Raw genomic sequence first — 26,424 nt, forward strand, 5'->3', positions numbered from 1 at the left:
AGGCTAATTAAAAAAAAATGTTTTCAAAATGCTTGAGATATCAAGTCAAGCAATGGACTTCTATTTTAATTCTTAGTAAGTTGATTGAGGATTGTTATGTATTTTTTGTTTTTAAAATCAAAAAAATAAGTTTATAATTTTTTTTCAAATAGTTTGTTTTTAATTTTTAACATAATGATAATGTTAGTATAACTAATACTTTACCAACACACTACTTTGCACCTATGTGAAAATATTTCTACATTGAGGGTTTCAAAAAAACCTGGAATCCTGGAAAAACCTGTAAATAACTGGAATTTGACAATTTAGGCAAAATAAAACTTTAAAAACTTTGAGTTTTACAAACTTTGGAAAAAACCTATAATTTCAATAAAAAATCTCTAAAAAACTGGAGAAACTTTTTAATTAATTTGCATGTAAAGTAACAAAGTTTGAATAAGATAAAAAAAATATATCATATGGATTAAAAAAAATTGTATATTTAATTTTTTTTAATTTAAAACATTTTTAAAGTAGCTTTACATTATCTTTTTAGTCTTGTTATACTATTTAAGACAGTTTTATTAACTTAAGTTTAATCTTAACTAAAAAGTTTATTAGTCACTCATTAAAAAAAAGATTTTTAACTAATTTCAAATAGCGTATCATCAGAATAAGCTTGCTAAAAACTGATAAGAATATAGTGTAAATTTAGTTAAATACAAAGATTTTTAAATGTCTAGCTATAAATAGATACCTTATAAAGAGTATTATAATGAGTGACTTAAGTTTAATTTTTTTTTTTTAAACCAGTACTAAAACCCAAACTACTCAAGTTTAATTTTATATTAAAAATCAACCAAAAATTTTGTTTTTTAAAAACCTATAAAAAGTTGAGAAAACCTGGATGAAATTTACAAAAAACCTTTGGCAACCCTGTATACTATTACTACTTTAATTGTATAGAGTATAAATAGTAGTTTAAAGTTTTATTATAAAGTAAAGAAGCTTCAAAGTTAAAAGTAAGTTTAAAGATATAAGGGATTAATATTGTTGATTTCAATAGGTTTTTTATAGAAGCAAAACTATAAAGAATTAAAAAGACAACAAAGACTAGTAAAATATTTTTCCTTCCTTTTATAAGTAACTCTTTTCAAAATTTCTCAACAAGTCAAAAAACTTGGCCTTTTTTTAAAAGAACCACCTTGTTTTAGTTTGTTTTCAAATAACTTTATTATTCAGTATTTAAAGAATTCTCACATTTGATTTTTTTAACTTTTAAATAAATATTTGCTGAAAATTTTGACATCTCTCTACTTAAAAAAAAAATGGACAGTATATTTAAAACATTAGACAAAAATAATGTGGTTTATACGTTTGTATCAGGCCTATATACGAAAATGACTATATTTCAAAAGTTAATTAATTTTTTTATTTTTTATAACAATTGACTCTGTACTTTGTACTTTTTGGAAATTTAATGTCCATACCCCTTATAAAAAAATATATACATAAGGTTGCTAAAAAGAGTAGTTTAGGCTTATAAAGTGTTGAGATAAAAAAATCTTGTAGTATATTTTGTATTCTTTGTTTTATAATAACAGCTTCTTAAAAAATATTTTAAAGTTATTATAGTTTTTTGTATAATATAGTTTCTTCAATAAGAGTATATTAAAAACCAAAACTTGCATATAAAACAAATATTAAAAAATAAATATAAATCTATAAATTATAAAGAATAATAAATTTATCTGAAATAGTTTAGTTTAAAAGTTTTATAATTTAATTGCTTTATTTTTTAGTTAAATTATAAATAAAAATATTTATTTTTACTTAGTAATTTTAAGAAAGAAACAAAATATAACTTCATATAATTTTTTACAATTAAAGTCTAAATTATAAAATATTTTAATTTTTAGGCAACAAATGTTTTTCTAGAAAATCTTCAATGACTTCTTTGATAGCTAAAAAAATACCATCTAGCTTCAATATTGTAAGTATATATATTTTTAGATTTTTTTTATTTTGTTTTACTTATTAGCTTTTTAAGTTTGACATTTGTAAAGTTTTAAATAATTCGAATGTGTTTACAACATTTTTTATCTCTAAGTACTTAAACTTTTTAGCACATACAATAACTATAAATAAATATCTAATCTAAATCTAGATCTTTAACCTATACAGTTTTATAAAACTGTTGAGGTACTTCAGTTATAAAAAGTACAATTGTTCAACAAAAACACTATTGTTTTGTTGTTGGTTATTATTCTACTTTTTGTTAACATTTTGTTATGTATTCTAATTAATTTTTTTTTCTAAAGCTTCCATTTTTGTATCATAAAAAAATTATTTACATTTTTAAAATTAAACTCAAATGAAGCAGATATCAGTTAATTTAAATACTTTTTAAATTGAGTGTATATCTCCATCTTGCATTATTGTTACTTAAGAGTATTTTTGTACAATAAATAACTTGTTTTGCAATTAATCTTTGTAGTAAAAAAATATTTAGTATATAATAAAAACCAATTAAGTGTCTCCTTCTTTTATTGTACCAACATATGTTTCTGTGTATTAACAGATTAAAACACTTCAACTGGGTTATGAATGGAAGGAAGATTTTTTTTTATTATATATTCCAGTGTACTTGTTTCACTAGGATATTTTGTTAACAAACACTTAAATTTATATTTTGAATAGTTATATAGTATATATAATTTTTAAAATCATGTTGCAAGATACTCTACCGGGCATCTAAAAGGAACTAATTAAAAAATTATAATAAAAATTTTGAATGTTAACTTTTGTTTTATCAATACACTTAGTTTGGGTCTTTTGTACTATTAGATTCAAATAAAATTTTAGTGGAAATTATTATTTTTTAGTTATAAAAAAAAACTTTACCTTTTACAGCTTTTAAACTTAGTTTGTGAATACATGTAGTTAAAACAAAAAAATATAATTATTTTTATTTTTGGTATTTATTCAACTTTTATTAAAAAGTAAAGTTTGTAAAACAGTTTTAGATTGAATTTTAATTTAGATTATCTGTAAGTATTTAAAAGGTTTTTTCAGTTAGTTTAATCATAAATATTTTCTAGGTTTGCATTAGTTCGTCTGGGGAAACAACAAAGTTAGGTAGGATATAAACATTTTTTTTTTGTTTTTGTTGAATTATACAGGGTTGCCACTTTACCTGGAAACCTAGAAAAACCTTGAAAAACCTGGAAATTGACAATTTAGGCAAAAATAACCTGGAAGTACCTGGAATTTTGAACAAAAAAACCTAGAAAAACCTAGAATTTTAACAATTTTCAGATGTTCAGTAGTAAAATTTCGATTTGATCCAAAAAATCTATCGTATAAATAAAAAAATGTTGTCGTCATTAAAAAATTTTCCATTAAAAACATATTTAAAGTAGCTTTGTATTATCTTTTTAATGTTTTTATACTATATAAAACAATTTTTCTACCTAGATTTAACTTTAAACTAAAAATAGACCCAAAAATGTGTACTTTTGAAAAACTTGGAAGAAGTTTCAAAAACCTGGAAATTTTTTTGAAAAAACGAGTGGCAACCCTGATTATACTAAAATTGTTAAGAGTAAAAAAATTTTTTTAGGATAATTTATATAAAAATTGAATACTACAGGGTTGCATATAACTTGGGTCCTGAAAAAAATAGAATTTGACAATTTAGGCAGACATAATTTGAAAAAAACCTGTAATTTTAGAAATTTTGAAAAATCTTAAAAAATCTCTGAATTTTAAACAATTTTTAATTGAAAAGTACATAATGAGTCTTTACTTTATATGAAATATCTACCATATACAAAAAAGTTTTTGGTACCATTTAGAATTTTTTACTATAAAATACTTTCAAATCGCGTTACAATATCTTTATAATATTATAATACAATTTAAGAAGTTTTTTACCTTTAATTTAACGATACTAAAATTGGACAAAAAACTTGTACTTTCAAAAACCTTAAAGACCTGGAAGATGTTTAGAAGGCCTGTAAGAAAATTACAAAAAAACTTTTGGCAACCCTGATACTAGTTTAAACTGTTTTTCACTTTTCGATTTTTAAATGTTAAAATTAATTCATCTACGTCTTATAATCACTGTAACTATATTTAAAATTTTTTACTACCATTATACTATTTACAACTTTTCAAACTTCTTACATTAAATTTATAAAACAACCATAAACTTTAAAATGTTGTTTTTATTTAAAACTAAACTAAGAAGTTTAGGCTTTAATTGTTTTTCTTATCACTTTTGAAAAAGTTACTGAAGTACTAATAAAAGCTTTGATTTTTATAACAGTTATTTTTAAATTTATAGTGTTTTTTATTTTAGTTAGTAGTTTTGTTTTGTTGTATAAAAAAATATTTAAAAACTTTTACATATCTCAACTTTTGTACTGTGTACTGAAGTATCTTACATAATTAAAAATTGTTTCCTAAACTTAGAAATTTATATGTTTCTAATAATAAATAATAGAATGATGTTTTATAAATTATTTAAAAACTTCTAAGTTTATAATACTAATTAATACTTTGTTTTTTTTTAGATTATTGTTTCTAATAAAAAAGTACGTGAAATTGGAAAAAGTCTATATAATTAAATCTTTTGTATTAAAGAGTACCAAATAAAAATTGGCATAAATTTATACAATTATATAAATACTTAGCTTGATAAAATCTTGTTAAACAGAAATTCCAAAAACAACATTTTACAATGAGCTTGGGTGTTCTATGAGAGATTTGAGATTTCAGCATACTAATATGATCAATGTAAGAGACCAAAAAATTATTATAAGGCTGCAAGTAAGTTTTTAATTTTGTTTTACCTTAATTGGTGTTAAAACTTTGTTTTTTACAATTAGAAATGCTAAAAAATTATAAAAACCAAGTTTTTATAAGAGTTAAAAAAAGTTTTTAAGTTCTGACGAAAACTCGTATCTACTTTTCAAATTGTCTACATGTCGTAAAGTTTTAAGGCTTAAAAGTAGTCACACATCACAAGATACATTTTTAATATAAAATAAAGATTTTTGTGAAAAATTTAAGTAGTTGAAGTGATAAATACGAAAACTTTAAAAAATTCTGATAATTATTTAGTTTTTGAAGAAAGTACATATACAAAAATATTATTGTATAATAAACATAGGTATGGTAAGTAAGTAAAAAAAAACATAATAAAATAAATGTTAACAAACGTAGGTAAAATTTAAAGTACTTTTAATTATTATAAAACCTAATGCTTTAAATTTACCATCTAACGATAGTTTTTCAAAAGGAGCTCAAAGCAATAATTTGCACTGACGCAATAATGATAATTGACCCGTCTTCAAATAACAAACGTGCAAGTATAGAAATTGACCGATTTTGTCAGGACTTACCACAATTAATAACAGGATATGAACTTTACGCTAGAGATCTACCGTTTGAATATCGAGCTATTGAGTCCTTACTATCATACAATGTAAGTTAATAGATTTGATCCTTGATTATTTTTGTATTTCAGTTCTTAATGATCAAATACACTAATAAATCACTTTCAAAAAACTTATTTCTTTGTAATAAAGTTTTTGATAAGACAAATTGTTTTTAATTAAATTAATACATAAAAAGTTAGAAAAATATTTAACAAATAATACACTTATTTACAAAGTTTTATATCTACTAGTTAAAAAAGTCTAAAAGTAAAGTGTATGTGGAATAATATTTTTTCTTTATTATAATAAAGATACCAAATTAAAGTAATCATTAAGTAGGTTATAATTTTAACCAACAGTTTTTACGGTCATCATTAACAGAGTGGAGATGCTTCGCGCCAACAATAATTTTCAACTTTACCCGCACACGTTCGCTTTAGTACTACGTATTTTAAACCGCTTGGTTAGATCTCAACAGCGGTTTCACGCGACTATGCCTGCCTGATGAGTCCTAATTAGGACGAAACGGTTCGTAGGTTGTCTCGGATGCTGTTGTTGTTGATCGTGCGGTTAAGTTCATTAATTGTTATTGATGGCGCGAAGCATCTCAACTCTGTTGATTATGGCCGTAATAACTACTGGTTAAAACTGATCAAACGAGTACAGACTATAATCTCACAATAAGCTAACAATGTCTGAAACGTTGGGCTGTGAATGATTGAGCTCTGTCAGTTTTGTCAATTTTACCCACAAACGGTCGCTTCAGTACTTCGTACTTAAGCTTGCTTGGTTAGTTTTCGACAGCGGTATCACGCGACTATGCCTGCCTGATGACCTAATTAGGACGAAACCGGTTGTAGGTTGTCTCGGATGCTGTTGTTGTTGATTGTGCGGTAAAGTATGTAGATTGTTATTGTCAACCATTAAGTTTAAAAAGTAAACACTAGTTATTAAGTCACAAAATTCAAAACATTTAATACAGAATTGAAAATACTCTAATAACTTTTAAATTTTAATTAAATTTTGTAAAAAACAAAAGATAAACACTTAACAAACAGGGTTGCCAAAAACTTGGAAAGACTTGGAATTTGAAAATTTAGGCTTAAAAACTTGGAATTTTAGAAATTAAAAAAAAAACCTGGAATTAAAAAAAAAATACTAAAAAACCTCGAACTTTGAACAAAAAGATCTAAAAAACCTGGAATAACCTGGAATTTTTAACAACTTTTTCATTTTAAGTGGTAAAATTTTAATTTTACACGAAAAATCTACCATAGAGATAAATTTTTTTTATTATCATCAATTTCTTTTTAAACAGATTTAAAGCAGCTTTACAGTATATTTTCAATGTTGTTATACTACTCAGCCAGTTTTTAACCTTAAACTTAGCTTTAAACTAAAAATAGACCCAAAAACTTGTACTTTTAAAAACCTGAAAGAAATTCAGAAAACCTGGAAGAAAATTCTCATAAAAATTTGGGTACCCTGAACAAAAAAAAGTATAATTAAAGTACAAACAAAAGGTACACTTAGTACAATTCAATACTAATAAAAAATAACCAGATTTATACTGCGGACAATTATTATCTACTTCATTCTCAGTATACAGATATTTATGTTTATTAGCTTTAACTAGAATAGTAATTCTTTCCAAAATAAAGGTATGACAAATATCAGGTTTTTTTGATAAGTTAATTGTTACTTTACATCGAATTGACCAATTAAGAATAATTGAAGAACGAATTTATTTTGTCCTAAACTGCGATAATATATTTTTGGTTGTAAACAATTCTAAATGTGAACATAAAAGTATCACAAAAGTATCTAATCATTTTAAAAATCATGGATTTAAAATTTATACCTGAACCGAATTTTAATATGAATCTTTATAAATAAAAATGATTTAGATGCTATGTTTCTTTATTATAAATACAGGTACTGAGTGCATACTTATTTTACTAGTATTTTTGTGTTTGATTACTAGTGATTATTTTGTTGTTTTGTTTTTCATTATCAGCTTTAATTAAAGTTATAATATACATCCAAGTTAAATGTTAAATAGCATATACAAATAAGTTAATATAAATTACAAGTTTTTTATTTAGTTTTAATCTTTTTGAAGTAATGATAACTTACTCTTTTTGAAGTAATGATAACTTACTACTTTAAAAATTTAGTGGTTGACAATTACAAACTATTTAATAAGGACTTTTATTTCAATATTTACTGATTACTTTTATTTTGTAATTTTCATAGAAATTTAGATATTTTTATTTTGCTTTTAACAACTATCTTTAAGAGCTTAAGATGTGCATTTAAACTTTGTTCATAAGTGTAAAACTCGTTGAATAAAATCTTGAAGTAGTCTAAATGCTGTCTTGTTCCTATAGCTTTCTAGCACTCTAAATAACTAAATTACTGTTTTCTACACAAATTAAAAAAATTGATATTTTTAATTCTAGTTTTTGAAGCCTAAGTTAAGTTATTTAAATCTTGGAAGTATTAAAGAGTCGAATCATGTTTGTCTAGAAAAAAATAACTTTACTACTTGCAGGTGCTAAAACTTTCAACCACACTAGCAGAATTTGAACCTGACTTGACTAAAATTCTTAAGTCATTAACTGATCCTTCTAAATCAGTTGTTGATCGGTCTCTTGTTCATATACTGTTACATAAAAGCACTAAGTTTGTTTATTACAGTTTTTATTTAACATATATAACTAGGTTTAAATCTTTTTATGAAAGACTTTTAAGTAGAAAATAGTAAAAATATATATTTGACGAAGTCTTATGGTACATTTAAGAATTATCTCAAAGTTATGATTATAAATTTCGAATATATCATCTCTAGGAGTAGAATTTATACATAATCTAACTGTTATCCTATAAGTATTTTATGTTAAACTATATCTAGTATGTGTTAGTTGATTTTTTAAGATATTGTGTAAGAAAATAAAGTTTGAGCTGTTTTTGTCAATTATTTTTTTATTGCTTTAAAGTTGTCGTTTCAAAGTCATTATAGTCTAATTAAGGACCTAGATTAATTCATTTTTAGGTTATTTCAAAGTTCAAATTAAATATTTTTATCAATGCATCATTTAGAACATAGAAGTTATTAATAAAAAAAACTATTCATCAGCTAATGCATAGTTACTTCAGTTACTCAATTGACAACTTAAGCTTGACATTTTTCTAAAGATTGAACGAGTTTGGAACAGTTGTGAAAGACTTTATAGAAGTTTTAGAGGAGTGGCTAGAAGCAGATGAGGACCTCAGAGATCTTTGCATATCCATTGACGAGAGACAAGGTTTCAACGAAAGGTTTGTAATGTAATAATGTCAGTTGTCATGTTATTCAATGTGGTATTATAAAAAAGCAAATCACTTTAAATTATTATGTACTAAGGCCATAAGTGGGTAAAAAAAAATTTCTTAGGGTAACAATGACCTTAACTTTCTCTAATTTGAAAGCTCACAGTATATACCAGGAACAAATTTAAAATACACAATTTCTATTTATTCTATACAAACGCATCATGGCAAACAAAAAAAAAATTGAAAAATATTTCTCCTCTTACGTCTTAAAATTAATTTGTCGCAGATTTTTAAAATGTTTTTTGCATTTTTAAGTATTAGCAATGTTTCGGGTACCGTTAGCAAAGCTTAGATGTTTTCGCCGTTATGCTATAAACCATTGGTCTTCAAGTTAATCAAAATCTTTGCACTTAAATAGCAAAAAAAAAATGCACCCCCAAGTTGTAATATAGTTGTATGTTGTGTTACATTTTATTTTGTTGATATAGAATATAGACCATGTGACGAATAAAAAAAAACATGTTGTAAATTAAACTGCAATCTGCGAAGATTTTTATTAAAAGAAATTCCCCTACAATACCGAATGCCTGCTGACCCTCGCATCAATTTAAGAAGAATCTTAAAAAATACCAAAATGGCCAATAAAGGAAAACACAATCATATTATGAATTATTTAGCTACTCCTGAATGCCGACCCCGGAATTTAGCTTTAAATTAATAGTTTTTTTCCATGCGCCCTTAAAACAAATTTCGTGCACACGGTGAAGGATACTGCTATTAACACTAAGTAAACTGTACGTACACTACTACAATCAACAACAGTCCATGTCATATTCTGCGACCTGGTTTAGTCATCATTAGAATATATCAGGCAGATATAGTCTCAATGAACCACTGTTTAAATCTAACCAGGCGGAACTAAACACATTAGTAAATAAGCATCTGTTTGTGAGTACAGCCAAAAATTAACGCAACTAAATAGTTGATAGTATAAATTTTTAGACATTTATGATGTAGTTTAAAGTTTAAGACATTTTAACTTTCAATGTTAGTGATTATGATTTGATGGCGAAAACATCATATCTTTGCTGAAGATAGCCAATTTTCGCTACTAATTAATTAAACGAACATAAACTACAATCTCGAATTGTAAATAAGTTTATAAAGATTAAACTGAGAAAAAAAAGGGGTTTCTATTTGTGTAAATAAATGTTATACGATATCAATATAAGGTTACTAAAATTGTTTGATCATGAAATAAATTTAATATATTTTTTCATGAATGTTTAATTTCATAAACAATTTATTACTATATTTCTTAAATAAATTTAGAATATGCTTACTTTAGAGATATACAGTTTTACAATGTTTGATTTCCAAAAAAAAAATATCAAAAAGACATAGAGTGTTTAAGGGTTTTCAAAAGTGGTAGAAAGTTACTAAAACATAACTAGTTTCTCATTAAAAACCAATAGTCCCCTTACTTTTGGAATTACTGGTTTAGACTAAGTAGTTAACAAGACCGATTCACTACTATAAAACTAGATTTTATTTAAACGATTCTTATAACTAACTAGTTTATACTTTCAAAATAGTAAATGCTTAATACAACTCTTATTTGTTTAATATTAGCGATTACTAGGTTTTAGCTAAAATTACAGTTAAGGATATAGTGGCTGATGTAAATAACTTTTTTTTGAAAGTTAAACATTTTTTTAAACTAAAAACCAACCAGATGTTTTTTACCGTTTTTAGAAATTCTAAGTAACTTTTGAGATATAAGCAATCAAAGTTTGAGAGTTCAATAGATTCTTTATGGGAGGCGAAAATAGACTAATAACTATAAATTTTTCTTCTACTTCAGCTTTTGAGAGATTGTTTTAAAACTTTCTCAGAGTAATCTTAAATACTTTAAAACAACTTGTAGAAAAAATACTCTTTTCTTTTTAAATTAGAAAATAATAATAATAAAAAAATTTAGTATAGTTTAATTTTTTTTATTTTAATAGTTATTTTGTTTTTACATAGAAAATAATGAACTTTTTATGATACTTATTAGCGTATGAAAAATTTACAAATAAAAACAAAAAAATAATAACACTTATTTGCGTATTTTCAAAACAAATTAAACGAAAAAATACTAGAAATGAGTTTACTGAAAAAAAATTAAATGTTTCAATAGTATAAAACGTCTAATTTAATTATGAGTTTGTGTCATTTAGCGGATTAAGCTGGTAAAATTAAATATAGACTAATGATTAAATAAAGTTAAATTAAATTAATTTTAGATGAAACACTAAATTATTGACATACAAAAATTTTAATTCTAAAGTTTTATTCAAAGATTCGTTATGACTCTAAATTAAAAATGATTTTGAAAATAAGTGAACAAAAAATTTGAACAGGGTTTAAAAACTAAAAATAAATAAAGTTTTGTCTGTCAAAGAAAAAATAAAATCATCATAGAAAGTTGTTTGTAAAAAATGGTTCATTTTGCAGCTAATTAGAAGTTGTGTTTATATGCATTTTAAGTTCTCTACAAATACAAACTAGAAAATTTTTAGTAGTCTTTCAATACCTCGGCAGTGTAAAAATTTAAGTAATATAGTAATATTAGTCATAATCGGTATAGTTTTATGTAATTAGAAAAATATTAAAGGTTACTGTTGTAGAATGTTTGTAATCAATACGAACTTACTCAATATAAATACATTTAGTTTTATGAAATTTGTAAATTAGATTAAAATAAAACTTGATAATATAGTTTTATTTAAAAAACTACAGATCTTCATATGACGCTCATATATTTCAACAAACAAATATGACAAATAACACTAACGTGAATTTTGACCGAACAATTAACTTGCAGGATGAAATGGAACTTTTGTTAGAATCTTTTCTAAAAAATGTAATAACTTTTTTTAGCTTTGAATAATAGTTTAATCGTTGTTATAATTAATTTTACTTCAAAAGTAATAATCTTTTAATTTAAAAGAAATCCTATTTGAAATAAGTTAATTTTTGAAACAAAATTGGTTTATGCCTGGCAAATTTTTTTTCAATAATTAAAAAAAAAAACTTCAAAATACATTTTGTATGCCTTGAAACTTTACTGAGTATTTTAAAATACATAATATATATTTAAAAAGATTATTATAGTTTAAAATATGTCAGCTTTTACTCTTTTTAATTTAATGCTTATATAAAATGTGTGTTAGGTAAAAGGGAAATTAAAAAAAAACTGTTGAAGTTGTATTATAGCTTAATATTGAAATCTGAAAATTTACTAAATCACTAAAAAAATGACTCAAATCCTAAATATATATTCAGGGTTGCCAAAAAACCTGAGATCCTGGAAAATCATGGAATTTGAAAGTTTAGGCTGAAAAACCTCGTATTTGAGAAGTTCTGAAAAAACCCAAAATTTTTAACAAAAATCAATAAAAACCTGGAAAAACCTGGATTAAAAAATAATATACATTTAGTAATGTTATTTCGATTTGTCACAAGAAATAAGTCATATAGATGTTAGTTTTTTGTTCTTATTATCTTTTTTAAACATATTTAATGTAGCTTTACAATATTTTTTCAATTTTGCTATACTTAAGGCCATAGGGGGGTCCAAAATTTTTTTTTTTTACAAAAATTAACTTTGGCTTTTATATAAAAGCTTTAAAAACAAACTACAAGCCAGTTTCTATAGAAATCAAAAACGTCATTTAACTTTTGAGATAAATCATTTTTTGTAAAAACTTTTCAATATAAACGTATGGACCGCAAATTTTTCGGGGTCAATTTTCTTGGAAATTTTAAAATTCACTAAAAATTTATTTCCTCCTTCATTTTTCAAGCAATCTTTTTTAAATTTTCAGGAAACATTCCTTATAATAAAAGGAAAAAACTTTACTTTAGAATTTTAATAATTTAAAAAAATAAAAAAAACAGTCTTTTTTTTTTCAAAAAAAACTATATTTTTACAAAATAATTTTTAAATTCCAAAGTAATGTTTTTTTCTTATTGTATAAAGATTAGACTGTGAAAGTTTGAAGAAGATTGTTTGAAAAATGTAGGAGGAGATAGATTTTAAATGAAATAGTCTTTTTTCGCTGTTTTAGTTTTCCCTTCCCATAGGGAACCTATTATGCGGCCCGACTTTGACTGATCATATCTCAAAAAATAATTCGAATTTTTTTAAACGATAAAAAGCATTTTGAAGCTTAGAAAAAACTTTATAAAATAAGATCAACTTGTAAAAAACATGGTTTACCTCCCCTATGGCTAAGACAGTTTTTTACCTTAAACTTAATTTTATACTAAAAATAGACCCAAAAAACTTGTATTTTCGAAAACCTGGAAGAAGTTTCTTAAAAACCTTTGGCAAACCTGTATAATATTTATTAGTACGCTAAAATATTTTCTAAATTACGTGAAGAAAATTTTTTTTTTACAATATTTGATTGGTTAAATACAGGCAGAAGAAATTCGTAACAAAGTGTCTGAACTGACTACTGCCATTGAAAATTCGAATAATGCAATTTTAATCAACCTTGACAGGTATACTAGTTTATATTTTTTTCAATAACTTTTATACTTATATTTAGCTTAAATTTTTAGTAATTTACAATATACATTAATAAAAATTATACTTATTTTTTTTAGCCTGTAGAAACAAACCAAATTTGTAGTTTATTGAGCGTTAGTAAAAGTAAGTGTTCTGCAGCTTTTTTACTTAGAAAACTTAAAACTCACGCTAATCCAAGCTAGTTTGTTTTTAGAGTCACCATTTAATCACACTCAATTAAAGCTTTTAAGACTAAATAAGAATATTTATACTAAAAGGTTTTATAAGTTTTTTTACTAAAACTAACTAAATATAGTTTTGTAAATTTTGTGAAGATTTGAATTTTTTTGTTCAATTATAAACAAAGCATTCTTATTTTAAAGGAAGAACAAGGCTTTATAAAGTTTTTTTTTCTATCCATAAAGTCGAGCTAACTAAATAAACTACGACTGACATAAACTCAAATAAAGTTTTGTCAAATAAGTTTTTAATGTTAAAATAAAACACTTAAAAATATAAGTATTAATATCATACTTAACTTTAGTTACACAATATCAAAGCATGCATGATATAAATGTAACAAATGTATATGTATATCATTATTAATAAGTTTATATTAAGTTTAAGAATTCAATTTGTTTACACAATAAACTGTTTTCTCACAAATATGTACAACTCATATCAAAGTATTAAAGTGTCTTTACCAAAAGGGTTTAATTTACCATGTGGTTTTACTAAATTAAAAATAATTTTTACGGTTAAGGGTGTTAAAAGTTTATATCAGGACAGTATTTGAAGCATAATGTTAAAAATGTTATAAGTAAGTTTGTTCTTTATCAAGTCAGTCGAGGAATTTTGGTTATAAAGATGTTAGTTTTAATAATATATTTAATAAAAGACTAATTAAAATTAAACATAAACATAGCCATAGAAATTTGCTACTTCGCTTGGAAATCCAGCTGACAATAGGAATGTTTTCTTGCACATTATTTTCCATGATAGGAATGGCGTTTGGTATGAATCTTACTTCTCATCTTGAAGAAGTTTGTTGATCATTGAGTAAACATATAATAAAATATATAATTATATATAAGAATTATCTGTTTATTTTTAACTCTCTATATTTACTTGTATACAATTAGTACACAAAAACATTTAAAAGTTTGAAGTTTATAAAAAACTAAGTATAGTTTTAAAAATTAAGGTTTAATTTAGATTATGTTTTTATTTCTTGATTAAAATTACTTAACTATTTTTAAACTTATCTTATTGACTCACCAAAATTTCCAAACAAGTATAAAACTAAGTTTAAATAAAGCAGAAGTTAAACAGAATGTTTTTATACAAAAAGTTTAATTCATATAATAAAGTCTACTACTTACATGATATTTTAAACATCGTTTGTTGATTTTTTTCTCATAATAATCATTTAAATCGTAGTTATTATTAAAATTTATAAGTTTTGTGTAAAAAATGATCAAAATAGTTTAGAACGACAACTGTTTTACAATTCTAAAACAATGTGTATATAGTAAGTTGACTTTTTATAAAATCTAAAACAAGAGAAGAAATGACACTACTTGATTTATTTAAAGTAACATTTTTTCGCATAATTGAAACTAAAATCTAAACAATTAGCTTCTTATCAAAAACTAAACTGTTAGAGTTATTTATGTGAAACGAAAAAAATGTTTCTATGTGCAATAAACATTTACTTTTTCAAACACAGCACGCAGTGGCATTCTGGATAGCAACAGGCACAATGGTGGGAGGTTCAGCTCTGGTGTGGTTGGTACTCCTCAGATACCTCGACAGGGCCCCTGCTCTTGTTAAAAAATCTCTCCTTTTGTCTTCCGTACGTTTGTATCATTAATAATTTTTAAACTATTTGAAAGCAGTCAACTGTTGTTTTTATCATGATAAAACAAGCTACCTCAAATAGAGCTTCAATTGGTAAAAAAAAATCTCATTAAGCAGTACGCATCTTTTGCATAAGATGATCTAAACCAGTGGTCAGCACGCTATTTCGATTCCATGAACCCTAAATCACAAAATTAGAATTTTGTGCACCCCAATCTGCATTCTTTAGCGCCGCTAGTGTTTAAGAATATGTAAACACTTTTAATCGCTTTTTTTTTTTACTAATAATTCTGTAACACCCAGTTAATTTTACACGCTAACTTTTAATTTACCAGTTTACCCTATCCATTTCAATAAACTTTTAACACGATGATCTACTTTTTACAACAACCAGGGTTTTAGTATTTAAAATTTAACAAGTAAGTTTGACACCATTACATTTGAACCACTTTTTGAGTCAGAAAATAAGCCTGAGTGACTAAAGACTAGACTTAGTACACAAGCTAATCTTAAAGAGTGGTATATATAAGCAAAAAACTAACTTAAATTACAATGAAAATCAGACATTTTTAGATCTTGAATTATTAAATATTAATAATTAATTACAAATTAAAAAATTTCAAGTAAAGCAACAGTTGATGATTTTTAAAAGATATCAAAATAAACCCAAATTTTTTAATAAACTTATAACTAGTCTCAGTCAAGCTGAGTTTTTGTAAATATGTTAAAACTAGCCTCAGTTGGTCTAGGTTTTTCATGATTTAAAACTAGACTTAATGATTCTTAGAGAGCTAAGTACGTGACAGCCCTGATATTACTGACCCTTCCTATACTTTGATTTTATTATAAGTAAAATATAATTGAATTTGTTTGGCCTAACTAATTTTTTGTCAAATATCAGTTGATTAAGCTGATTAGTATAGTGATTTTTAATGTAGGAAAACGTTTTAAAACAATAAGAGTTAATAAAATTAAACATTAATTGAAAACTAACCGTTTTATTTTGTTTTAAGAATCTATGAGATTTGCTCACTTCGGTTTTTTTTTTGGCGGCTAAGGGTGGAAGAATTTTTACATAAGGTAAGAGAATAGGAATAGGAGAGTACAAAAATGGTCGTTTTAACAACAACAAAATGGTCAATTAGATATCAAGGTTGAATATGTCTTAAATGTATAAAAATTAAAAAAAAAAACTTTAGTTTAGTTTCTGCGCGAAAAAAAAAATCGTGCACCCCAAAAAAAGTTTTATGCACCCCAAAAGTCTCGTGCACCCTAAAATAAATTTCATGTACACTAGTGTGCACCAGTGTACACCGTGTCGACCACTGATCCAAACTAACGAATGATGTTTGTTTAATGACTTTATTTGATTATATTTATTACATATTATAAAGCCTTTATAAAAATAAATATATTTATAAATAGTTTAAATTCTAACAGCGGTGATTGATTTATATGATATGAATTGTTTAGTTTATAGTAATAGTTTAGGTGTGCACTTTTTAAACACAACTACTATTTATATTAACTGTACAAAGTTTACGAACCATATTTTTAAATCAAAAGTATAGTTTACTTATTTCTTTTAGAGCTTTATTGTAAGTCCTGTTCACTTTTGTTTTTTCAAAATCTAAACCTTAGTTAAAGAATAAACTATTTTACTATTATTTGTCACTAGTTTTAATGTAAAGGTTAGCATTGATAAAAGAACAAACATTGTGTAAATCAGGGTTTCAAAAAATAAGCAAAGTGGCCCCTTGGGGGCCCTGAGCTGTAAAGAGGCCACAGAGGGGCCATGAGGTCATAATTTGAAATTTACACTATATATTCTGGAGTTGATGATGAAGAGCAAAAAAAAAAGGCCTTAGGTGTAAATAATGGTAGTTTTTTGAGTAATCTTGTTGGTGAGGGTCATAGACTTTTTAATTTCTGTCTGGGGGTCCTTTTGAAAATAAGTGTGAGAAAACCTGTAAATGAACATTTGTATAATGGTATAAATTTAAATGTATAATGTTATATATTATAAATATTACTATAAATAGGAATGAACTAGTTTCAAAGTAAGTCTAAAACATTTTTTTGTTTATCAAATATCTATTGAAAATTAGAATAAACACATTAATTTTATAGTATCAAAATTTATTAATTTTTACATAACTTTTTATTAAATTTAATATTTCATTAGCTTAGGGGTCCTAATGACAGCATCGGAAACTGTATTAGTTGCAAGGTCAAAATTCACTGGTCGAAACATGTACAAAAATTTTTAATATTATGTGTATACTTAAATTAAAATATTTAGAATCATTCATGTGATTTGATCAGAAAATCTACTAACTACAGCGTTGATCACGTTTTACAGCAAGATATTATTATATTGTACATTTCAAAATAGGTAAATTTTGTTTTAATTGATAATTTTTATTTGCAACTTGTTTCAAATCCACAAAGTAACAAAAAAGAACTTGGAGAAAGTCTAGAAGAAGAATACAAAAATGCGAAAACAAAACAGATTGCAGAGATAGAAAATGTTAGTGAAACTCAAAAAGAACATATTTCTAAAGCAAACACACCATTAGTGAAAAGAATGAAGTATGTTGATTCCGAAATTGATGTTCGTATTTCAAACTCTACTTTTGATAGACTTAGCTCTTTGAATGAAAAAGAAAAAAGTTTGAGAAAAAATCGATAAAAGTTGTAATTTTTATGGAACTTGTTTACTTTACCTGGCAGTTAAAATACGCTGTTTTGCTGCTCTTAAAAGTTTTAAGTTTTTTTTTACTAAGAAGTCAAGATCATTTTTACTTTTTAGTTTTCAATCATGAGTTTAAGAGCTGTATAAATTGTTGCACTTTTTTGTATTATCATTGCATCTTATAAACGAGAAGCACACTTTTATTACTGCTTATTTCTCCAAGTAAGCAAAAGGTATATGGAGTTTAAAAGATAATGAGTTTCGTTTTTGTTATACCACGACTTGATTTATACAATTATTGATTTTATGAATTAAAATTCTTTAACTGTATATTAAATTGCAATTTTTTGCATTGAAATCTCTTCATGAAGCGTAGTTTTATGCATTCTTCATCTTAAAATATATTTGCCTAAAATTACAAAGGTGAACAAATGAAACTCTTTAAGTTATAAATTAAATTGTTTTACATAGTATTAGACGATAACGAGTGTTTGTAACTTATTATGTTAGTCAATCATTCACTGAACTTTTATAGCATGTTTTTTTAAATAATTTAATTGATCTTTTCTCATTTTAGTTGAAGTAGAAGTTTTTTTCTACTAGGGTTAATTATGCTTTGTTTATGATTATAGTTTTTTATACAAAAATTTTAAAACTTTGTAAGACTTTACAACTCGTGTGAAATTTATTTTGACAAATTATTTTAAAAGTTTTATTTAATAGTTTTTGTTGATTTGTTAATATAATAATGACCAGAAAAAAAACTTGAAGTAAATGTTTTTTACATAAAAGTATTAATACACGCCCATGACAAGTGCTTTAGTGTTCATAGATTTAAAAAAATCCGTTTTCAAATATAAGTTTTGTTAATTGTTTAAGATATCTTAGTTTTCAAATTTAACCTGGTGTTAGCTTGCAAAGTTAATTTAGCTGGACCTTTTTAACAATATAACCGATCTAAAGAAATTTTTTTGATATTCTCTTTTACTTGACATTTTAATGTTAAAAATGTTTAAGGTTTATAAGTTAATTTTATAAAATACACAAAATTTAAAAATAGTATATAGTCGTATGAAATTATCATGATAATTACATAGCATATTTTTTAAATTAATATACAATGTTATAAGTTTAGAGTGTTTAAAAAGAGTACAATTTACTGTTGATAAAAAGTTATTTTAGAAGTTAAGCTTACTATTAAAAAAGTAATTTTGTTTCAAAAAATTAAGTAAAGCTTACAAAATAGTAGTTCTAGCTGTCCCAAAGTTGAGTCAGTCTAATTTATTGTTCATATACACAACTGTAGTTTATCTATGTCATTTATGGGTTTCTTATTTAAATTTATAAAAATGGGATTTCGATATCTTTTCTTTGCATTTTTTAAAATATAAATATAATTTTATTCATCTTAAAAAATATTCAAAATGTATAGTGAGCGTAAGACTGTCATTAGCTAACAAAAATATATACAATATAACTATGCAACCAAATACAGAATTTCTACGTGTCAGGCGAAATCTGTACATTTTGGAACTGTTAGCAAAATTGCGTATGTCAATTGAAATACTTTAAAACTTACAAGTTACTAAAAAAATAGTTTGAGTTTTATTTATAAATAAATTGCAATTTTATTTTAATAAACTTTTAGTTTTAGCATGCGAGAAGTATAATTTTTCTATTCTAAATCTCCCAATTGACCCTTTTTATTATTTGCAAGAAGGTAAATTCGTTTATCAGTGGAAGTGGAGTATTATAATTATGTCAGTTTTGCTGTCGCGAAAATTGTTTAAAAAATAAGAATTTATTTACAGCGTGGCCATTTTATATAAAAATCCTGGAAACACATAAAAACTAACTAATACATACATAAAATTATATATTAACTAGAAATTCTTTATTGGAAAACTAGTACAGCATTTCAGTTTCTTATCATTTATTTTATACAGTTATTTGTTATTTAATTTTTCTAAAAAGGTACAATGAAACTTGTGCCTTAAAAAACCGCGAATAATTTTTTTTTGAGACAAGTTGCTCCCTGTAGTGAGCTAGTACTCTCAAAGTAAAATTTTTAATATGTCTGTACTAATTACATGGCACTTCAAATTTCGAAAACTGAAATTTCCAGGGACTTTATCTATTTAGATGATAGAAATTAAAAAATGTACCAAAGGGTTCTTTTATTAAAAGGCAACGACGTTACAACTAACTTAACAGGCTACTTTATTTTATCTGGTTAAAAGCCCAACTGGCATCGACCTACAAAAGTTAGGGAAAATTTCCGTCTAAAATAAGGCATGAATGTCTAAAACTACAAAATTTTGCGTAAAAACACTGAAATATTAAAGAAAGTACTTACAAAAAAATTAAAATGAATTGTTCGAAGATAGTCTGCCTTTTTATAGTAGAAATTCGACAGCTTTGAATTTTGTGATCTAAATGTAATAAAATTGATTTAAAAAACCATTAAAAAAATGTTCAGTTCTTTTACAAAAACAACAGATACAGAGTTGTTTCGTTTTTTATATAAATATTTTCAACTCTTATCCAAATAGATATTAATACAAAAAAAGAAGTTCTATTTTCTATAAATATTTTTTATAACTAGTATGAAACTATGTTATTGAACAACTATGTTAAGATAAATATTTAAATATAGTTTTTATTAATACTTGATAGATTTTCTAATAGTTTTATTGTAATATTACTAAAGTCTAATTTTGTTATATTTATTTTTAGTTATACTAAAATCAATCGTAAACTTAATTATATCTTAATTTCAGTTAATTTTCAATTCACCTGTGCAAAACGGATGGCTCACGCAAAAATTGCACCGGTATAAATGTGACGCTTTGCAAAAGTGACTTTCCCTTCAAAAGTGATTCGGCAGATATTGGTAGAAGACATTAATAATTTGTTGTCAAAAAATCGCTTTTTTCAAGAGTTGAAGTTCTGAGCAAGTTGATAATAAGCTCAAAATGTGTACTTAGAGTTTTTAATAGTTTTTAAATAAGAGACTGAAAGTTTAAAAGAATCAAAGCACGCAGATTAGTCGTGATTGAAACAAAACTTGCTAATTCATTACCTCAGCGTTAATATTTCTGACTGTTTTGTCGTTTTTTTTATGTTTAGAAATGACCAGATTAAATAAGAACTTTTTTTAGTTATACTTTTCAACTGTATACAAGTTGTCAGTTTTATTGGAATTCAAAAAACTTTTTCTTCTTTTTGATACTTTTCATAGAACTTTATAGTGTGTTTTGGAAAATGAAGTTATTTTTGTTTTTATGTTTCTATATAATTAAAATACATTATCTTCAAAGTGGTTGAGTTTGTTTGACAGAAGTCCAGATCCCTTTGTTTGAAAGGTGTTTTTGTATGGATATAATTCATCAGTAGCATTGATTACATTATCTTCATTATTCCTTTAAATTTCAAATCAATAGGCTGCCTATCTTTTTTTGTTTAGATATAATTTGGTAAATTTAAACATCTTTATTTGGTAGGTTTTTTGAGAGGAATGGTATATATTTAAATGAAAATTACAGCTCTAAAATTTTCCATTAATTGGATACAATTGCAAACTCAGTAAAATATTTTTAACGCTTTATGTAGGCCCCTTTAAATTGTAGGTCTCTTCGAATCTAATTGTTATTTTCTACCAATAACTAAAAAAATGCAAAAAGCTTTAACTTAATAAATTTTCATATTTAGAAAAATGCAATGTATACTTTAAAGTTTAAAGTTTAGCCTATCTTTAGAATTTTAAAAACAACTAATTCAATATAAATCTGTGATGTTGAGTTTTTTTAATAATTCCTGCCTTAGCTTACTAAAAAAAAAACTAGAAAAGTCTGCATCTCAAGTTATGTTTAGATTATTGTAAAAGTGTTTATTATTAAAGTTATGAAATTTGAAGCTTTAATTTTGCTAATCACAAAATTTATTATGGGTTCACGAAATTTTAGGGTGCACGAAACTTATTTTTGGGTGCACGAGTTTTCGCTGAAATATGAGTTATTTTTATAAAAAAGTTTATTTTTGTACTTTCGTGTAGATAAATTTAAAAGAACAACTCTACCAATACAGAGTACCTCGAATTTAAAACTTTTTTAAATAGTTTGTAACGTGGTAATGGTTTAAAACAGAATTCAAAGTAAACCCATATAAATAAAAAGTACAAAGTGTGCTAATAAGCCACACATCAATCGTAAGTATTATTATGAATAGTACCCTATATGTATAGTTTTTGTAATAAACTAATATACTACTAGAAATATTTCGGTATCTTATATATACAAAATTCTTAAAGTATTTGTCTTAAAATCATTAAAATTTAAAATAGTTTGGATCGTTTTTACAAATAGTATCAGTACAAATAAGCATTGGTACTGATTTGTAGTCACGGGCCAAATTTCAAAACTAAAATCTTTGCGGGCAGCAGTTTTAGTAACAACGTGATACTTTATTACTCTACAAACAATTTCAAAAAAAAATGCTGCCCAACTTTTTTTGCTTCTTATTTAATTACAAGCAGTAACTAAGCTCGATTAGCGTTTTTTTCAATTTAAAAAAAAAAGTCTAATTTTTAGATGCAGTTATTTTCCTTATCTTTAAAGCTAACTAAGATTTTTTTCTAGAGAACGCTTCTTTGTCTTTAAATGAAAAAATAATCCATTGGATTGGGGTTTGAATTTTTAAGTGAGGCCCTTAAAAAAAATTTTTTTTTGGAATTTTTACTCTAACGGGTGTTTTAGCTAGAAGACTTTTCTTTTTTTTTAGTATTTTTACTTTGCTGTATTCTCAAGGGTCGTTGTTTTTTTCATATTTCTTTTATGAGGGCCTTCATGTTTAAATAATGATAATTTTAGTAAAACGTGCATTGGTCATGTCTTACATAAAAACAGTTTAGATAAATAAAGCATGGATCATTTAAAATAGTCATAATTAAGTGTATTAAAATAAGTTTAATTTTAATAAGTTTTGTTTAAGTGACCATTAGAAAACTGAAGGTCTTTGAAGTTTACAAATGGGCATGTTTGTATATATTATAAAAATATTAGAAATTCGGAAAAAAAATACGACCCTTGAGAACACTGCAAAGTAAAAGTATTATAAAAAAAAATCAAATTTTCATGCTAAAACATCCGTTAGAAAAAAAAAAAATTTTTTAATCTAAGAGGCCCTACTCAAAAATTCAAACCCAATCCAAAGGATTTTTTTATAAATTAAACGCAAAGGAGCGTTCTCTAGAATAAAACAAATCTTAGTAAGCATTAAAGATAAGGAAAATAATTGGACCTAAAGTTTAGATATTTTTCAAAAATTGCAAAAAAAGCTAATCGAGCTAAGTTATCGCTCGTTATTTAACTTATTACAACAAAATACAGTCTAACATAATAAATAGCTAAATTTCAACTTGGGTGCATTTAATTGTATTTTTCAGTTTAGTGTGCACAAATTTAAATTACTTTAAAGACTTGTGTTGTGACATAAGCTACTTTGGCTATTAATTACAAAACAAATGCAAATGATTAGTTTTTTCAGTTTTTATACTGGGGCTAAAGAGTAAAAACTATTTTAATGCATATTTAGAACAAACATATTTATTTTTGTAATCAATTTTTAAATTTTGACATTAACTCATCAGTGTCAAATTACAACTGTTTCTTTATTTTAATGATTTTTTAAGGATTTTTTTTTCAGATTTGTTTACAACAACTGAGGATCTCCTATATGCAAGTATTGGAGTGAAACATTGTTTTGTTAGTAAGAAACTGTTAAAATAAATATTGAATTGATAAGTATGTAAGAAAAAGCCATATAACTAAAATATCATTGTGAAAATAAGGTAAAACAAAAAAAGAGGTCAATTAAAAAGAGGATCAAATAAAAAGTTTCAGCTTCAGTTGTTAAATGGTTTGCATGTAAATACAAATTGAGTTATGACTTTTAAGGAGAAATGAACTAACAAAAGTGTTTACGCAGTTCCACCACTAGCAGCGCTTATTAAAATTAGATCTTGGGGTGCACTGATTTTATTTTTTGCAGCTTGGTGTACATAGAATTTGATTAGCTTGACGAACGACCACTGGTTTAAGTTGTGCTGTTGCTCATAGAAAAAGTTGTATGTTTTACTTATTTTTAGTATCTGTTACATATCTGAAGAAAATGAATTGCTTTTATTACATATTAAGATGCCACATGTCATTAGTATAAACATTTCAAATTTATCGAAATTAAACAGAAAAAAATAGATATTCCTGGCAAATAGAAGAATTTTCGGAGTTTGAAACATATCCTAAAAAAATCTTAAAACTTTTGTTCAGCTCAAATTTTTAATTTAGTACTAACGCTTTAAGAACCATTAGGTACTGTCAAAATCAAAACTCGTAAACTAATTAATTTCTCAAATTAACAGTACTTTTACTAAATATAAATTTTTCGCGCACGCTAACAAACAAGATTGGTGCTAACAGTTATAAGTTGGACTTGCAAGAACAAAGTCGTAGTCTTTATTTAAAGCAAAATATTAAAAACAAAGTTCGATTAAATGTGGTGGTCTAATAAATCCGCTTTTATTTTTATTTTGTCCTTGTAGCTTTTCGTTCAAAGCCAAAGAAAGCATATAACTCACAACCACTGATTAAAGCAAATTTAAACTCTTGCGAGTATTATAAAAGTATGCAAGTTTTCCAAGTACAACTTGATATTTAAATTTAACAGTACAAGCATAAGCTACACAACAAGTTTAAGTTTTTAAATCATGATTTAAATATAAATAAAAAAGCGTAATAGTTTTTCTTTTAATAAGATATCAGGTTAGTTTTTAGAAAAGTTTTAATAGTTTAAAGTAATTAGAAGTTGAATTCCTAAATATTGTACGTAAATCCGAAAATATTTTTGGGAAGCTGCTAAGAAGAAAATTTAGTATCTGTCCTACCGTTGTAAAATGCTCGTGCTTTTATGCCTTTATTTTAAGACTGTTGTTTTCGTTTTCTTACTTAAAACATATCCATTAAGAATGAAAAAAAAACTTCGATATTCGCTCACAAATTTAATTACTTACAATTTAAAAGTAATAAACACATAAGTTTTAAACTATATTTAACACGTGTCTCAGAATTGCACCTTTGTGCTTAAAAGTCTTCGTCAGACGAAATTTCTCACTGAAATGATAAGGTAGTGTGATGTGACAGTTTATAAGTTCATTATCCGAGTTAAAAACTTTGTACAATACACAATTTAGTTTCTTTTTGATATAGTGTTATTAATCAATAAGTTTAAAGAGTGTTTATTTGATAAATGCCAGTAAAGTTGGTGAAGGTTATTTGTAGTTTGATAAAAACGTAAAGAAAAAAATTAAGAAGAATATTAAGAAAGTTCTTGATAAAATTCCGATAAAACTTTAGAATGCTTAAAAACATTCGGATTGTTTTAATTGTATTGTTTAAAGATAAAGTTTAAAGCTGGTTGTCTTAAACTTTTATCTAAAAGACTTTGGGTAGTAGATACACATATGTTATCTTTCTGATTTTTTTAAGCTTTAGGTTTGTCTACTTTTTTTTAATATCTGCATAGTTTGCAGGTGTAGAGTCAATCCATTGCCAAAAAATTTCAAATATTTTATATTTCTGAGCTTTTTACATAATATTATAATAAATAATAAAACTAATAATTAACATATATTTTAAATAGTTGCGTAAGACATTTTTAATATAATATCCAAATTAGCTTAGTGAACATAAAATAATTAATACTATTTTTCAGTTAATGGATGCAAATCAAGTAGTTGATAAAAAATAATATAACATTTCGTCACTTTTATTCGACAATAGTGAATAAATTTATAAGCAATGCTAAAACAACTTGAATATGTTTGAAACTATACCTCCTAACAATAATTCAAACCATAATCATTTAGTGTCTTTTGATAAACTTTTATTTTGAAATAAATGAAAGTTTAGTAAATTATAGCTCGATGACGGAAGGATCTTTTTGTAAATGCGATTCCTTTGACTACAATTTTGATCTTAGAAAACATTTTGTTGTTTTCAACAACGTTCTAATAATGTCAAAAAAACAATTTACTAAAACAGCTATTAATGACATTTTGTTTTAATTTCTATTGATTTTATTACTTAAAAGAGTAAATTAGTTTTTTTATTTAAATGAAAAAAAAATCGTTTCAACTATGCTAACATTTTTCACTCACACGTTTAAACGTCACTTTTAAAACTTTTGGCTTTAAACTTCAAAGATAAATCAGATAAGATTTTTTTTTTAAGTTTTATTAGCTTGTTGCAATTTCAATAGATTATAAAACCTCAAAGCTATACTTTGTTAATATGTGCTTTATACTTTTGATATAAAGTTAAATGAATTAATAAATGTTAAATGTTCTAAAAAAATTGTTGTAATAATTTGAGCAAAAATACCTTGTTGATATATAATTAAAAGGTTATTGCTTTTACAGCTTAATATTTATATCAGTCTTTTCAAGAAACTTGAATACAATTACATTTTAATTAATATTACGCAGAGGCAAAATCAATTATCTCTTTATATATCCG

General features: G+C 24.8%; 1 protein-coding gene across 2 annotated transcripts; it reads left to right on the plus strand.

Annotated features, from left to right (window-relative positions):
- LOC145835697 (magnesium transporter MRS2 homolog, mitochondrial-like) lies at positions 1-21,164 on the plus strand. 2 transcript variants are annotated; one of them, XM_082943395.1, is made up of 12 exons: positions 1-75; positions 1,899-1,972; positions 3,081-3,117; positions 4,700-4,812; positions 5,285-5,470; positions 7,978-8,108; positions 8,622-8,744; positions 11,523-11,646; positions 13,210-13,292; positions 14,225-14,342; positions 15,029-15,154; positions 20,635-21,164. In XM_082943395.1, exons 1-12 carry the CDS (start codon positions 18-20, stop codon positions 20,713-20,715), a joined length of 1,254 nt encoding a protein of 417 aa, XP_082799521.1. In that variant the 5' UTR covers positions 1-17; the 3' UTR covers positions 20,716-21,164. The 2 variants fall into 2 exon arrangements, with proteins under 2 accessions (XP_082799521.1, XP_082799520.1); XM_082943394.1 differs by lacking the exon at positions 20,635-21,164 and adding an exon at positions 17,591-18,385.
- Positions 21,165-26,424: the final 5,260 nt, after the last annotated feature.

This window comes from Thalia democratica, chromosome 5 (genome assembly GCF_965202585.1).
Source record: "Thalia democratica chromosome 5, ktThaDemo2.hap1.1, whole genome shotgun sequence".
Taxonomy (NCBI): Eukaryota; Metazoa; Chordata; class Thaliacea; order Salpida; family Salpidae; genus Thalia; species Thalia democratica.

Excerpts from the sequence above, each read along its gene's own strand:
- LOC145835697 (XM_082943394.1), top strand. The coding sequence starts at position 18 with ATGTTTTCAAAATGCTTGAGATATCAAGTCAAGCAATGGACTTCTATT. Across the intron at positions 13,293-14,224 it reads ATTTTAATCAACCTTGACAG|CCATAGAAATTTGCTACTTC; the intron begins GTATACTAGTTT and ends ACATAAACATAG. Across the intron at positions 15,155-17,590 it reads AATCTCTCCTTTTGTCTTCC|CTTGTTTCAAATCCACAAAG; the intron begins GTACGTTTGTAT and ends TTTTATTTGCAA.